The sequence below is a fragment of the Apis dorsata genome, unplaced genomic scaffold (genome assembly GCF_000469605.1).
Source record: "Apis dorsata unplaced genomic scaffold, Apis dorsata 1.3 scaffold_59, whole genome shotgun sequence".
In the NCBI taxonomy this organism is placed as follows: domain Eukaryota; kingdom Metazoa; phylum Arthropoda; class Insecta; order Hymenoptera; family Apidae; genus Apis; species Apis dorsata.
Genome location: NW_006263359.1, coordinates 421,539 through 436,810, shown reverse-complemented (window position 1 = coordinate 436,810; position 15,272 = coordinate 421,539). Strand labels below are relative to the sequence as shown.

General features: G+C 29.2%; 3 protein-coding genes across 5 annotated transcripts in view; all 3 read right to left on the bottom strand.

Annotated features, from left to right (window-relative positions):
* Positions 1 to 959, bottom strand: part of LOC102670604 (DNA ligase 1) — a 4,736-nt gene extending 3,777 nt beyond the window's left edge. The window contains exons 1-2 of the mRNA XM_031515245.1: positions 758 to 959; positions 27 to 557 (exon numbers count right to left, since the gene is read on the bottom strand). Of these exons, the coding sequence (XP_031371105.1) occupies positions 27 to 557; positions 758 to 921 (695 nt within the window). The 5' untranslated portion in view covers positions 922 to 959. The remainder of the gene's footprint in view (positions 1 to 26; positions 558 to 757) is intronic.
* A 508-nt stretch (positions 960 to 1,467) lies between these two features.
* LOC102670927 (ubiquitin-like modifier-activating enzyme 1) lies at positions 1,468 to 6,412 on the bottom strand. Its single transcript, XM_006609685.2, has 2 exons — positions 5,736 to 6,412; positions 1,468 to 5,424 (listed from the first exon to the last, which is right to left on the bottom strand). Exons 1-2 carry the CDS (start codon positions 6,100 to 6,102, stop codon positions 2,642 to 2,644), a joined length of 3,150 nt encoding a protein of 1,049 aa, XP_006609748.1. The 5' UTR covers positions 6,103 to 6,412; the 3' UTR covers positions 1,468 to 2,641.
* A 1,243-nt stretch (positions 6,413 to 7,655) lies between these two features.
* The window catches only part of LOC102681144 (kinesin-like protein KIF12), a 9,788-nt gene continuing 2,171 nt past the window's right edge, over positions 7,656 to 15,272 (bottom strand). The window contains exons 3-16 of one of the 3 annotated variants that reach the window (XM_006609678.2): positions 12,302 to 12,394; positions 12,133 to 12,211; positions 11,743 to 11,955; positions 11,069 to 11,206; positions 10,847 to 10,988; positions 10,507 to 10,601; positions 10,303 to 10,444; positions 9,790 to 9,908; positions 9,614 to 9,718; positions 9,420 to 9,549; positions 9,091 to 9,316; positions 8,887 to 9,040; positions 8,533 to 8,747; positions 7,656 to 8,108 (exon numbers count right to left, since the gene is read on the bottom strand). In XM_006609678.2, the coding sequence (XP_006609741.1) occupies positions 7,754 to 8,108; positions 8,533 to 8,747; positions 8,887 to 9,040; positions 9,091 to 9,316; positions 9,420 to 9,549; positions 9,614 to 9,718; positions 9,790 to 9,908; positions 10,303 to 10,444; positions 10,507 to 10,601; positions 10,847 to 10,988; positions 11,069 to 11,206; positions 11,743 to 11,955; positions 12,133 to 12,211; positions 12,302 to 12,394 (2,206 nt within the window). In that variant the 3' untranslated portion in view covers positions 7,656 to 7,753. Of the gene's footprint in view, positions 8,125 to 8,532; positions 8,748 to 8,886; positions 9,041 to 9,090; positions 9,317 to 9,419; positions 9,550 to 9,613; positions 9,719 to 9,789; positions 9,909 to 10,302; positions 10,445 to 10,506; positions 10,602 to 10,846; positions 10,989 to 11,068; positions 11,207 to 11,742; positions 11,956 to 12,132; positions 12,212 to 12,301; positions 12,395 to 15,272 lie in introns of all 3 variants that reach the window. The other 2 variants (XM_006609679.2, XM_031515253.1) reach the window with 2 other exon arrangements.

Here is a 15,272-nt window from a genome sequence, read left to right as displayed (position 1 = left end):
AAGACAAGAATCTAAAAACTATACATACTGGAATACATTCCTCTTCATCACTAGAATCATCAACAGGAGCTATTATTCTTGATCTTTTTTTAACAACTTTTTTCTCTGTCTTTTTTAGATTTTTTTTATTATTAGATTTTTCAGATGAAGACTTTGAAGATTCAATTTCAGAACTTGATTTTATTTTATCTTCTTCAATTAATTTTGATTTTTTTTTGTTAACTTTTTTCTTAGCATTTTTTAAATTTATTTTATTGTCACATTCTTCCAATGAAGACTCTGAAGATTTAAATTCAGGACTTGATTCTATTTTACTTTCTATAATCAATTCATTTTCTTTTTGTTCTTTTATATTTATTTTATCTTTTAGTATCTTTTTTACATTATTTTTTTTAGGAGTTTTCGCTAATTCTTCAATTTTTTTTTTCTTTTTAGAACTAGTTGGTGTTTTAGTTTTTTTCTTTTCACTTTCTATAGATGTTTCATTAGATAATAACTTAATTTTTGGTGTTAATTTTTGTTTTAAGGAACTTTCTGATTTTTTGATAGGAGAAGGACTAAAAAAGAATATAATGAATAATGAAAAATCATTTTATCATTAATCATATTATATCACATGGAATATTTACTTTAAATGCAATATCAATAAGTAATTTTTAAATGGTGTTTCTGTTTACTAAAATGTTAGATAATATATTAAAAATTATATTATTATATTATATTTGTATCATAATTGTATTATAATTGTATTAATTACCTGATAGTGTCATCTTCACTATTGTTTCTCTTTCTTTTGCCATTTCCTGGACTTTTCTGATCCTTGCTGTTAACTTTACTATTAGCATGTGTGCAATTAACAATATTATTTACAATCGAAAAAGAAATATTACATAATTTAAAATGTTCATTTATAAATATCATATGTGAATAATTATTTTTAAATAAATTTAAGCGCACATTCAATATAATTCGACTAAACATAATTATTCAATTATTAGTTAAAATTAGTTAAAATTGTTAACATACCTTGCATTGTTGGATTCAATTTTATCTTTCGAATTCACTGTTGAGAAAAATGATCTGTCAAATGAAAAAAAAAATTATAAATTCTTCGAAAGTTTATATTTAATTATATATAATTAAGAATTTATTTTTTAATTTCTATTAGGTTACATACGTTATACTACGTTGTGCCATGTTATGTCTTTCTGGCATTTTCTTGCTTTTCCCGCGCAAATTCGATAATGCATTTTTTTATGCATATATTCATATATAAACGAATCACATTAAACTTTTATTCTATTAAAATTTAAAAAACTAAAAAGTCAATGTTTTTTTAATTTTCTTTAATTTATATATATAATAAATTAAATACATTTTAATTATATTTTCACATTTAATAAAATTTTAATGAACTATTATAAAGATAGAAAGAGGAAATAAAAGGAAATAAAATAATTCCAAATATTATTTTCATTATTATATTTCTCATGTTTTTTGAAATCCAAACACATCTATTTATATTATCTATTGATAAAATAATACAATAAATATCCGCATTATCCTAAAATTAACAAAATATCTTCCTTTTTTTTTTCTTGTATTTCTTGGTCTAAAGTGTGCAATTCTTTTTGAAGCTTCTTTCCAAATATTTGTTCTTATAAATTTAAATGCAATATTTCTTATAACAACGAACAGCCTTAGCCAATAGTATATTGAGTGTTTGAACAGTAAGGCGGACAAATCAAAATCATGAATAATGGATTATATGAAATATTAAAATATCGATAGCAAGAGCATAATGGAGCAAAACGGAAAGGAGAGGGGAACATTTGTAATATTTTTTTTAAATTTCGTACACGCCCCTAACCATACAAATAGTAATAGTAGTAATAGAAAATAAAGAAATGTAATACAATAAAGGCAAGATATATTTGCGTCCGATTTTTATTGTTCATCTATAGTCTATATTAAATGTGTTAGTATTATTCGTCTAAGGATCATTGAATTATCAGCTTCGTAATTTACATTTCGATCCTATACATTAAGTTATGAAGTGTGAGTCCTCAAGAAAACTCTTACCATGACATTTCCCTTTATGATCCAATATGGACTAAACTTTTTGCAACTTTTTCATGATATTTTTTTTTCTTTCTTTTTTTCAATCATTTTATAAACATCATAAGACTGTAGATTCTCTTGTACAAATTTTTATACTCATATATCTTTTTTATCAACAGTTCGAATTATCTTAAAGCTAATTCATTTTTCCTCTGAAATTATTAGTTTATTAAAAAAATAAAAAGAAAAACATACATAACAAATTTACGATTAAATTATTTCAGATAACGATCACAGGAAATAATAATGAAAAAGAAAACAAATAGTTCGAGCCCTAATGTCTATATTCAGGAAAAGGGGGAGATCATAGTAAGAAAAACTCTATGGATCTTATGATCTCTTACTATATAAATGCTACAAAGCATCGACGATAAAAATGAATCTTTTTTTTAACTTTGAGAACCTTACATAGAGAAAGAGTAATATTCTCCTTGTATTGTAAAATAGAAATTTGTGGAAATTACTACGGCTAAGTCAGTTAAGTAGACATTTCTCATTATCCTGGTGACATTAACATATTTCACGGCAAAGTATAACGAACATATGGAACTTCCACATCATTACCATCAGTATCATTACAGCAAAGTTCGAATACCAGCGCACGTACATGAGGTTCTAACTTCTTTTTTGATACCTTCTTTACTACTTCAGACATCAAAAGACTCATACGCTCTTGGCATTTTGGCTTTGCCATGAAGAAGGAATAAAGCATACAAACACCTTGAGATAGCATAGTAACTTCCAGATTATGATGTTCCTTGAAATAATCCAAAAACTCTTTTAGCGTCAATTCTCCCTTTACTTCGAATCGATCCCACAGTGTCCAATCTGTATCGTAATATTTTAATTTTGGCGCAGCGATAGGCTCAGAAAAACCGAAGAATGGTAAAGCTAAATTAACAAAACCATTCTTATAGATAGATAGATCTTTCACGCCACGAGTTAGCTTAATAAGCTCCAGACAAACTAAACCTGCCACTACTGAAGTAGTAGTAGCAATAGCTGGTATTATTTTACCAGCAATTAGTTTACTCTTATGTCGGTCAGCAGGTGGAATTTTGTAATTAGTAGCACGGAGATTTGAAGCAGCCACAATAAAATCAATGTGGAAATTGGTATCATCATCCTTTTCGAATTCTTGTGGATAGATTACCAAACCATTGAGATCTTCAACTCTTGGTAATTCTTCTTGCAATTGAGTGAGTCTCTCATGATCAATATTTCCACTACCATTAGATACTTGTACTTGTGAATCTGTCTCCGCGATCTTTACTCCAGATTTCGGTGTGAAATTCGGTACTTGTACAGTGCTAACAATCCTAGCGATTTCTTCTCGATTTCTATTGATGGGAATACCATATACTTTTGCCTTTAAATTAGCAGCAGCTACAATATAATCTAAATGTAATGGATCATTAACATTAAATGTGAGTGGCTCAGGGCATCTTTTTGGTCCAGACCAAAATAGTTGACCACTGGATGTCACTTGATCAGGAGGAAAGTTAAACAAAAGTTGTCTGATCTGATTACTATATTGCTCCTGCCAATGACAACGAGCCCAAGCAACACAATCGGCAAATGATTTTGGTCTTTCATCAATCAGAGCTGTTTTAACAGATTCTAAAACTTCTAGTGGCTGAACACCAGGTAATTTTATCGTTCTCTCTACAAACTGTGGATCGGATATATATTGAGCAGCATTTTCCGCAGCTTGGCGAAATAAACCTTCAAAATTGTCTCTGGCCCATTGTAAAGTATGTTCTATAGCATTAGGAAAATTTTTTAATGTGCATATTGGTATACTCTTTTCTGGAGGATCTTGAGAAGAACTATATGATTCAGTTAAGAAGGGAACAACAACTTGAGTGTTACCCTTTGTACCTAATGTACCAGATTCTAAGAGTGGTTTTCTGTAATATACACAACGGCGATCCATATAAATACGAGCGTTAACATTATCTAATGCATTTGCTACTCCATCTAAGACTTCAAAAAAGTCATCATTATAAATTTTTTCTGTTTCAGGACAAACTCTATTTTCATGAGCTATCACTTTCATATTTGGATTCATACTTTTTATGACTTTAGCTGCTGTTGATGATTTAGATTGTTGAACATCAGATGGTCTAAATAAGAATTGTCTATTCAAATTAGATTTTTCTATCAAATCCATATCAGTGACTATAACACTACCATTCTCAGCACCAACACCTAACATTGCAAAATTTTTGAGCAATTCACATCCTATAGCTCCTGCTCCTACAACAAAATATTTTAAATTTCCAATCTTTGATTGGAATTTGCGTCCAAAAACAGCAATCTGTGAATCATAACGTGATCCTATAGAACAACAATCTTCCTCTGTGAATTCAGATCGATCTGTAGGTAGACATTCAATAGCATCAAAATATAGCCATTGGAATATAGGACAAAACTTTCCAGAACAAGCTTTCATAACTTCTTGGGCTACAATTCCTCCAATAGTAGCATTCATTGGATTTAAATTTCCAGAACATATTTTTGCAAATATATCAAATAGTTCTATATTTATTTCAGTTTCACTAGCTACTTCCTCTTTCAGAGTTCTAGCTAAACTTAAGAATTCATTTGCATCTTCTTGATTCCATGGTCTAGGTAATTTTCTATTTTCCTCTATATAATTATGTAATGTCATGAAAGCTAAATGTATTTGTTCTGGATAATCAAACTTTCCAAAATCAGTAATTTGAAACTTTGGTTTCTTCAGAGCATCTTTCAAAGAAGCAAATTGTAAGATCTTTGGCATTTTTACTTGTGTTACTATACCACCTCGAATATATTCAGAATATTTGGATGTATCTCCAATGCTAAAAGTATATGGACCAAGAACTTTAATTTTTATTGGATCACAACCATTTAATTCTGTCATTCCCTGTACTTCAGAAAAAGTGACATAATCACCATCTTCCATGCCATGACGTGTATCATCTAAACAAGTAACTACACCTTCTGTGTCTTGTGAAATACTAGCAACCATTGCACTTACAGGTGGTTCACCATTGATGTCAACTATTGTGAACTTTTCTCCAAAGTCACAAAAGACTTGAGAAAATAGGCCTCTGGTATCTGCTATAATAAGAGCTATATTATTTGCATGAGTAATCTCAGAAATACGTAATTGTTCTTTCAATGAAGTTTCAGTCAAAACAACAACTTTAAACTTCTTGATGTAACAATCAGTTAAGGGTCCAGAATAATGACGTGTAGGGACATAATTATTCAACTCTGATAAACGTTGGCAACAAGCAACAGCTCGATTTTTACCTAAAAAATAAAATAATAGCAATATAATTTTTTTATTTATAACATATAATACATATAGATTTATAATTATATTAACCATAATAATTATATCATTTCTTTTATATATATTTGAAATATATATAGAAATATACGATATATAAAAAATATAAATATAAAAGAAATTTTGCAATAATTTTAAATAATATAATTAATTATTTTAATAATTAAATTCACTATTAATTAAATTCACATCTTAATATAAAAATTGCGAAAAAAATTTTTACTATTGAAGAAGTTTATATATTTCGTGATTCGCGGGTCAGACCACTTACCTATATCCGCTTCGGTAAGATAGAATTGTGAACCGAGATCTGAAATCTGGCACAGCGCGTCATCATGCAATGTAACGGACTTGACGCCGCCGAGGATGACGTTCTTAGCAATTTCCACGCCGAGCCCGCCGAGACCGGATATCAAGACATCAGAGGATGCCATGCAACGCATGGCGTCATGGCCGAGGACATAGAGCTGCCTGGAGTATAGACCCTCATCAATTTCGGCAGAAGCCCGAGACGTCGAGCCATTTTTCGCCATGTCTGCGATCGTCGTCGAATCGTCGGCTCCTCCCGTGGTGGCAGCAACGCGTCGCTTCTTAGCTGGGGGGTCAACGGAGCTCTCCACCACCTCAGCACTAGACATCGGACTTCACGGGGCGCCGTATTATGTCCGTCGATTGTTTTTCAACCCGGCCGACTGCACTTTAATAAAGCTCGTAACTTCACCGCACGCACCGACCTTGCTACACGCGCCCGCTCTCTCTCTCGCCGCACCTCTCTCCCGTTCTCCGTTCTTCGTCGCTTCCAGTTTACTCTTTCGAAACTGTACCCGCACTTTACCACGATACCACTGTCCATCCAAGAATGATTCTCGTTCTTTCATCCGCTCTGTTGCTGCTCTCTCGTAGTCGTACCAGCAGCGATCGTGATGTCGATGCTTCCTCGATAAAGTGGGGATGACTGTTTGCTCGATCGGTAAAACAGCGATACCGCCTTTCTTGTGAAACAAAGGCAATTCTTTCTTTATTTTGTATATTTCTTTCACAATTCTTGAAACGACATGTAATAGATTCACAAAGCAAAAGCACAGATTGATCATTTCCACAACAAAATTTTGTACGGTATTGTTTCTTTCTTTTTCTGTTGCGACATCGTTGGTTAACGTTACATCATGAATTTTGCATTTGAATGCAGCACGTTGATTGGAATGCGAAACAAGCGAATGAAACGACATATTTGACGAATAGTTAAAGATGATTGGTTATTTGTGTTGTATACTAATTGTAAGCGAAATGACTGTGGCCAATAAATAATTCGTTTCTAATATTCTAGATTGCATAAGTATTTTGATAAGCGCCCTCTATATACATGTTATTGTTAACGACAATCATTTCTAATTTAGTTTATGCTTTTGTTTATCTGACGTGGCAAGATGCCTATCTAATAAATTATATATGTATGCATCACCAATGAATTATTGTCACGCAATTGTAAAATTTTGTTCATGTCGATAAAAGTCATATTATGTCATGTATTTTTCTATAATTTACATATTTTTTTTATCAAAAAACAAGAAAAACAATATTTTCTTAACATTTATTTTATATTATTTTTTCAAAATGCTTTTTTCCATATTAAATTATTTTTTATGATATTCATTAATCAACTTACAACTTTCAATATAATTTAATTTGAAAAAAAATTCAATTAAACAATTCATTTCTATGAATGTTTAGGTACATATAAAAAAAGAATTCACGACAAAATAATGAAATACTTTATTATATTTTAATTTTATTCACACCTTTATCATTATAAATCTTATTTTGAATTATTTAAAAATAGTCATTTTCTTTTCAATATGGAAAAATAATGACTTATAGATTTACATATAAGCTCACACATAATTACATACTTTTATAGAAATAATATATACTATATATATTATACATTTTTACTTTAAAAATATGATATTACTGAGTTGTTAATATTTAAAGACATACATGCATCTTATTGCCTATCTTATTCTGTCTCATTAATTTATAATATGATAATATAATAATTTATATAATTATATAATTGCCATCAAATTTGAAATATTTATTCTTTTTGATCTTTTAATTAAATATATTTTTTTTTAATCAATTACAAAGTTTATCCATTAAAATTAATTAATTTTCATATATATACATATATTTTTTTATTTTCATTTTCACAAATGATTTAATTTTGATTTATTTTAGATCATTACGATTAAAATTCATCATCAATTATGTACTTATTGATTAAAGTATTCAAAGTGGTTTATCTTCGTCAATAGGAATTGGACTTCCAAACGCTCGTTGAATAGTTTCATCTTCTTTTTCCTTAGATTTTTTTGATACCTTTGGCGAATGGTCTTCAAATTCTGAAATATTCAACGGTGTCAAAATGTGTGTTACTGCCGGAAATGGTATTGTTGGCATCTCTGATTCAGTTGTGTTCGGCGTTGAGTTCATCATTTCTAAAGAACCGCTAAGAATTGAATCTGGGGATTCATTATACGAATGATCAATTGGTTGAATTGATTCGCCCAAAAGATCATTGGTTTGCGATGATCTACGTTCTTCAGGGACTGTCGAGGTGCGACGTACACTCGTCTTTTTATACCTATTACCATATATTCCTTTAATTAGTAGATAGAATGGTACTGATTATGTTAAATATGATAACACATTGCAGATAGAAGTTAATTAATAAACTTAATAAACTCGATGAAAATATTTTTATAATTAATAAAATATATAATGGATTTAAAAATATATAATGGATTAAAAAATCGTATTTAATAAGACATAAAACAGAACTTCTAATCCACAATGTGAATGATAATTTCTTAATGTTTGTTTAAAGAAATTTTATTTGCTTAGAATGAATTTAAAATTCATTTAAAATATGTTGTTTTAATTTTTATTTTAAAATGCATTTCAATGTCAATTTGCATTGCAATTGATTTTGAAAGAAGTTTAAGAATTCATTGATTTGAATATTATATTAGATATATATAATATTATAATGATTTATTTATACTAACTGATTAATGTCTATCGGTGACATGGACTGATCCGGACTCATTCTCGTCATGCCGTTTCCATTATCCCATGAATTGTGTCTACGGTGATGACTCTTGTCTTTGTATGCTTCTACTATATTATTATAGCTTCCTACAATTCTTCGTTTATCTAATTCTTTTTGTATTTTCTCTGGCATACTACTTGCAGATCTGTATAACCCATGTCTGATCATATCCTATAAATTTAAGTTTTCTTTATAATATTATAATATTCGACATCTTTCAAAGAATCTTTGTTTAAATAAACGTCAGAATTTTTATTATTCATTTTCTATATCATTATTTATTATTTTTATCTTAAATATTTTAACATACACTCGAAAGAGGAGTAGGTTCTACGTTAGGATTGGTCCAAATATTGGTTGCGCCAGGTGCATTTTCGTTATTACTATCGTTTAGCATTTCCGCTGAATATGTAGGTCTCGCAGGTATGATTGGGGATCGACAACATACTCTGCAGTGATAAAACCTATCGAATTAATTGAATATCAAAATCGTCTTAAATCTTGTTCTACTTACGAGTTGACATCTTCGAGTTTCTTCAGTAACCTCTCGTTTTCTCTGCAAACAAGTTCTTGGTCCCGTATCACTTGCTCTCTTGTAGCATATAACTCTGCATTTTCTCGACGAAGAGCTTCATTCTCGGTAATGTATGCATGAATCAGTTGACTTAATTCAGATCGTTCCATTTCAGATAGTTTATTTAAATCTACTACTGGAGGTGTCAATGGTATTTTTCTTTCAGCTGTAAAAATTTCATTAGAAAAACCTAATTATTAAATGTTATTATGAATACTTTTTGTGATATTTAATTTTTTAAATTAAATCATAATTAATTGATATAATACCTTTAGATTCGCTACGAATTATATTTGAGGTATCACTATTTAAATGAAGAGCTGCTCGAAGATGTTCATTTTCCGTTTGTAAGGCTCCTACCTCCCGTTTCAGACTAAGAATCAGAGCTTCTCGAGGATCCTATAGAATTAAATTTTATTTATGCACTTAACTTTATAGAATACTTTAATATCTTTCCACTTACCATTACCACAATAGGTTTTGTTCGGATTTTTTTTACTCTCGCTGCATATCTCAAAGTATTCAAAGTTTCGCTTGCATTCGATTTAGCTGGTGAAATACAAGCGATCTAAAATTCACAAAAATCATCTGATTAATCATATTGAATGAATAATTGTTAAATTATTAGATTAATTTTACCATTAAAGTAACACCATTTCCCGCTAAACTATCGGCCAGAAGTTTAGTTAGTTTACTGTCTCGATATGGAATATGTCCACCCTTACGTTTTCCATCACTCAAAGAAGCTATGCAGTAACCTTCGTAGAAAAAATATTTATATTAAAAGAAGTTAGAGAAACTTCTTTGTGACATAAAAGTTTTTTTACATAATTCATGCTATCTCAAGCACTTATCGATTGCTACATAGAAGTTAATGTTGAGAATAAAGCTTGTGCTCTTTCGTTCATTGAAATCGATTCTTACAATACTTTTGCATAATTAAAAACATTAAGTTTCCGAGTCATAATATTAAATAGGATTGCATAGTATTAATTTAATATTGAATTTCTTAGAAATTTTGTTTCTAAATAGATTATAGAAGAGAAGAGAACTTGAAGTTGATGAAACTTTTTAGAATTTTAAACTTATATACTTATTATTTTTAATTGTAATTAAATAAAAAGATTGTCTTAATATTTTCATGGAATGTACCTAGAACCATTAGACTTTTATTGATATTATTCGCTTCTTCCAAAGTTTTCCCCTCACTTTGTGTCTTTTTCGTCATTTCACTTCCAGCCAGGTCGACAAAATTGATTTTTCCTTGTCTTGAGATGAACACACTGTTATCCATCTATCGATATTAATGTTTGTATAATTTTTTTTTTTTTTTGATACCACAATCGAGATACTCACCTGTTGCTCAGATGTAATATTGACAGTGAGGATACTATGACTTCTGCTAGAATGATCATTCATATTATGTGCACCGACTTTTCTATTTCTCATCCCTGAAAAATCAAAGTATTAAATGTTTTTTTCATATTTCAAATATGAAAATATAATTTTTCATATTTTTAAAAAAAATATTAACAATTTCAACTAAATTGGCTATTTTTTTAGTAAAGTAAAAATATTTTTAATTAAATTCAATATATATAAAGTTTCTTCAATGAAATGTATATTTTAGGACTTAAATTAAAAAAAATTAGCTCTATTTATCAAGATGCAAAAATGAAATTAAAAACATAGCTACCTTCTTCGAGAACGGCCAGAAGATCATCAAGTTCCTCGCATTCAACAGTGAAAAGGTTTTCGACGAAAAAGCCTCGTGTCTTTTTACTCCATCGGACCATTAAAGGTTTCCTCGATGTGCCAGGATTTAACAGATCTATTACCTAAGTTTTGAAATTAAAAACTTTATAAAACAGAGATCTGAAGCTTTTTTCTAATACTACATATATAAAGATCTACTGACCTTTTCGTTATAAATCTCCAAGAAGGAGGCTTTCAACACGAAATTACATTCTTCTCGTTCTTGCAACAATTTAAATAAATAAACGAAAGATCGGAAGACCAAGCCATGTTGCTCCGAATAAGGATTCATTTTTTCGAACTAATAAAAAAGAAATATTTATCAAGTATATTCTCTAATTCATTAAAAGATTATCGTAATGTAATCTTATTTCTTATTTTTTTTTTTTTAAATGCAATTTACAATTCAATTATTTTTTAATATTATATCCAATGTTATATTGAATTTATTTTTGAAATGATAAAAAATTATTGCATTTAAAAAAGCTCTAATATTATTACAAAGTACCAGTTTTAATTATTCTATTCGATTTTACTTGTTTTTGCGATCGCATAGGACATATTCATGTGGTGAACAAGACAAGCATTGTCCACTTAGTCATTATCTTATCTACGCATGTAAAATAACATTAACCTTTTCGTTATATTCTTGTATGACCTTCAATTCGATTAACAATTTTAATATATTATTTATAATACTTTTTTTATTCTTACACTTCCTGATAAAAATTTCTAGAAAGACGCTCAGTTTCATTAAATAAACAAATAAATCGATGCATTTCTGTCGGAAATATATTAAGAAAAAAAGAATTAAAAAAGCGAGTCTTTTTTACTAACCATTTCTGGAGGCCCCGTGAGTGTATGGGTTTTCCCGCTTCCAGTTTGTCCGTAACAGAACGCGGTACAACTGAATCCCTCCACCGCCATTTCGATAAGTTTTTTCACACCAGAAAATTGTAAGATGTCCTCCTGAGTGGCCGTGGGCTCGAACACCACGTTGTACGAAAATAATTTGCCCTTCTTGTCCCCGCTACTCGGAAATCCTTCGCACTGTACAAAGTTGAGCGATGTCAGCGTGATATATGATAATTTCGTTTACTTTTAATTAACAGCAACGAGAATTAAGAAAACGAAAACAGTATCGAATCATCGATGAATTATCTGAGTTTGTGCTTCTATTTTAAATGATTGATTTTCTATTAATGACAGAAGGGAGAAAAAACTTACGTATATCTGTCCCTCTCCGGGAAATTGCACGGCCATATCATCGCCGGTTTTAATTTCCTTCTTGCTGAGTGGACGAACTCTATAAAATGAACGATTGATCAAAGTCAAATTAATATTATAATAATAATATTCAGATAATTTCATGGTGAATCATATTGTTTTTAATTACCTGACAACAACATTTATGTTGTTTTCTGGAAGCAAATGTTTGGTGGCAATTACTCTCTTATCACCGTCTATCAGTCTCTCGATACTACCAGTCCTAAAATTAAAATAGGAATGATAATTATCTTCTAATAACGTAAAATTATTGAGTTTCCTTGGAACTATAACATCGTTCTCTATCATGATTGAACGTTTCAACAGGAGTAAACCATCTAACGGCTTCATGATTGATCTCCTATCATGGCGGTTAAATAATTGAGGAAGTTCAATCAATCGGGCTAACTGAAACTGTCGGGGAAAAATAGCGTGATTGACCAGCTTCGTTTTCGTTTTTTTTGTTTCTGCACCACAGGGTTAATCGTAACATCGAAAAATCGTTCCGACCTTACTCAATGATTCACGAGGACTTGATTAGCAAACCGACAGTCTCGATTGATTGCTTGGATAAACAATACTTTTCGATTTTATTGCTCATTGTACATGGAACAAGTTACACAACCATAATATATATTGTTTCTTATTAATTATGAGTGCTCAGTTAAATAAATTTCGAAAGAAAGATAGCTATTATTTATTTTTAATATTATTCATTATCAATTAAAAATTACATTTTATACGAAATATAATGAACTATTAAAATTCTAATAGAAGAAAGCTTCCATAAATTTTGAAAAAAATTTTTTTAATGTAATGTCAAGAATCCAATTACTTATAATTTGAATCATTATGGATAAAATCTGTACCATCTGATCGTGAAAGCCTAAAATTATTCACACAGAAATTTTGATTTCACATTTTAATTAATGTTTTTCGCACAAAGTATGTACAATGAGTCGCAAAACTTTTCACATTTCTGAATCTGTAGAAACAATCATTGATAATTATTATATTTGGAGAGAAACGAGGACAACAACGTATTTATTTATTTTAATATAGAATTGGTTATTATAATTCTAAAAACTGTAATATTTTTTAATTCCATTATCTTACATTTCAATGCATTATCATAATCATTGCAACAATATATTTTATATTGTGATTCTCTCATCAGAAAATATAAGGATTATGCTAAAAGTATGATTAATAGCGTGATTTGTTATCATTGGGATTTAATTAATAAGTTTTTAGAAATTGTTAAATTCATAGACATTTTGAACATTTTCAATATAAAATGTAATAAAAGCTGTTGGTAAGTACTTTCGTTTGCCATTTTTTAAATTTTCTTTATTTAGATTATATAGTTTCATAATTTATTTATTTAATTATGCATATTTAATACAATCAATTTGAGCAATATTAAAATCGTTAATATCCAAGGTTAATATTTCCTTTTATTTATTCATCAAGCTGATGTCTCTCTGATAACTCTGAACGATGACTCAATGTCCACGCTTTACATAATTCAATTTTATAATTCATGGTCTGTATTGTAGTCATTAACGAAATCAGTTGGCAATATTATTGTAGATCATGTATCATTTTTATTCTTCGCGTCATTTTATTTCATAATGAGTTCTCTTCTCACTTACATAATTTTTATATTCAAATTGCAGGATTAATATCTTATCTATAGATTGTAAAACATTTTTATTTTACAATTCGTACTTTCATTTTACGATTCGTACTTTCATACTTAAAAAAAAAAAGAAAAAAAATGGAAAAAAATTGTCCCCTCAAATTATTATTCATTTCTGCTATAAATTAACAAAAATTATTTTTGTGTCAGATTAATGCGTAGGATTAAAAAATATTCGGTTCACGTGTTTGAACATAGTGAGATCTTTTTCCATGGGCGCATGGTTCGCGATCGTCGCGATATTGACCGACAGAAAAAGACAAGCAAGGTCTTGCAATCGATATACGGCATCGAAATGTGTCGCAATTGCGACGTATATGTCTATCAATGTCTACATGCATAGTTACACGAAGCAATTAAGGTGAGTTTACACAAGCAGACAACCCCTCATGGAAAATGAAATCGAATGACTAGTAACTTCTTCGACGTGTTATATCGACCTATCTGTGCCCTCGATCTAGAGGGCAATTTCCAGGGAACGATTCGATTCATTAATTCAGAATCCTGCTGATAATTTATTTATTGGTTTTTCCTTTGAAATCATTCAATGTGCTGTTCAATGAGTTCAATTCACGACAATATTCTATTGAATTGAATGTTAATTCTTCTAGTTTAATGTCGAATAATTTCAGTAGTAGTTTTCCATCGATTAATATTTTCTACACTTTTCTTCCATTAAGATTTATTCGCATTTACATAATTTTTGTGATTTCTTTCTTAGTTGTTTATTGATTTATTTTGCGTTCCAATTTTTTTTTGTTATCAGTATTTTTATGACATTAATTAATATAAATTAGTGGAATTTTGTATTATCGTTAAGATTGATAAAAATTCCTGTTAAATAATACAATATTGATTTCTATTATCTATTTTTTATTATTGTGTTTAAATGATAAAGAAAGAAATTTTTTTCCTTGTTATATCTACATATATGAAACATGTTACACATCCGATAAAATATATCTAATTTATAGAATATTCATAAATTTAATCGATAAAAAACTGTTATTGTTGGAAAATATAGATATATAAAATTTTTAATATAAAAAAAATTGAAAATAATTCTTACATCGATTGTTTAATACAATGCATTTGTTTTTCATAGAAACATTCGAACCAGATCGATAAGTTCCTATGTAAACGTTTGCTTACATTGTCCATTTGCGCAAAATTGCTGTAGTGTCGATGTTACATCAGATAATATCAACGTGTGCTTTTCGCTATTGACCTTAGTATGGAAATTATCTATCTATTTTTACTTAGGAAGTCATTTTTAAAAGATCTATACTTGAGTATGACAATAAACGTAGAATAGATTACTAAAATATTAATAGTATTTTTGAATGATATGATCTTCGGTAAAAAAAAATGGTAAAAATGATTTATTAATAAAAGAATT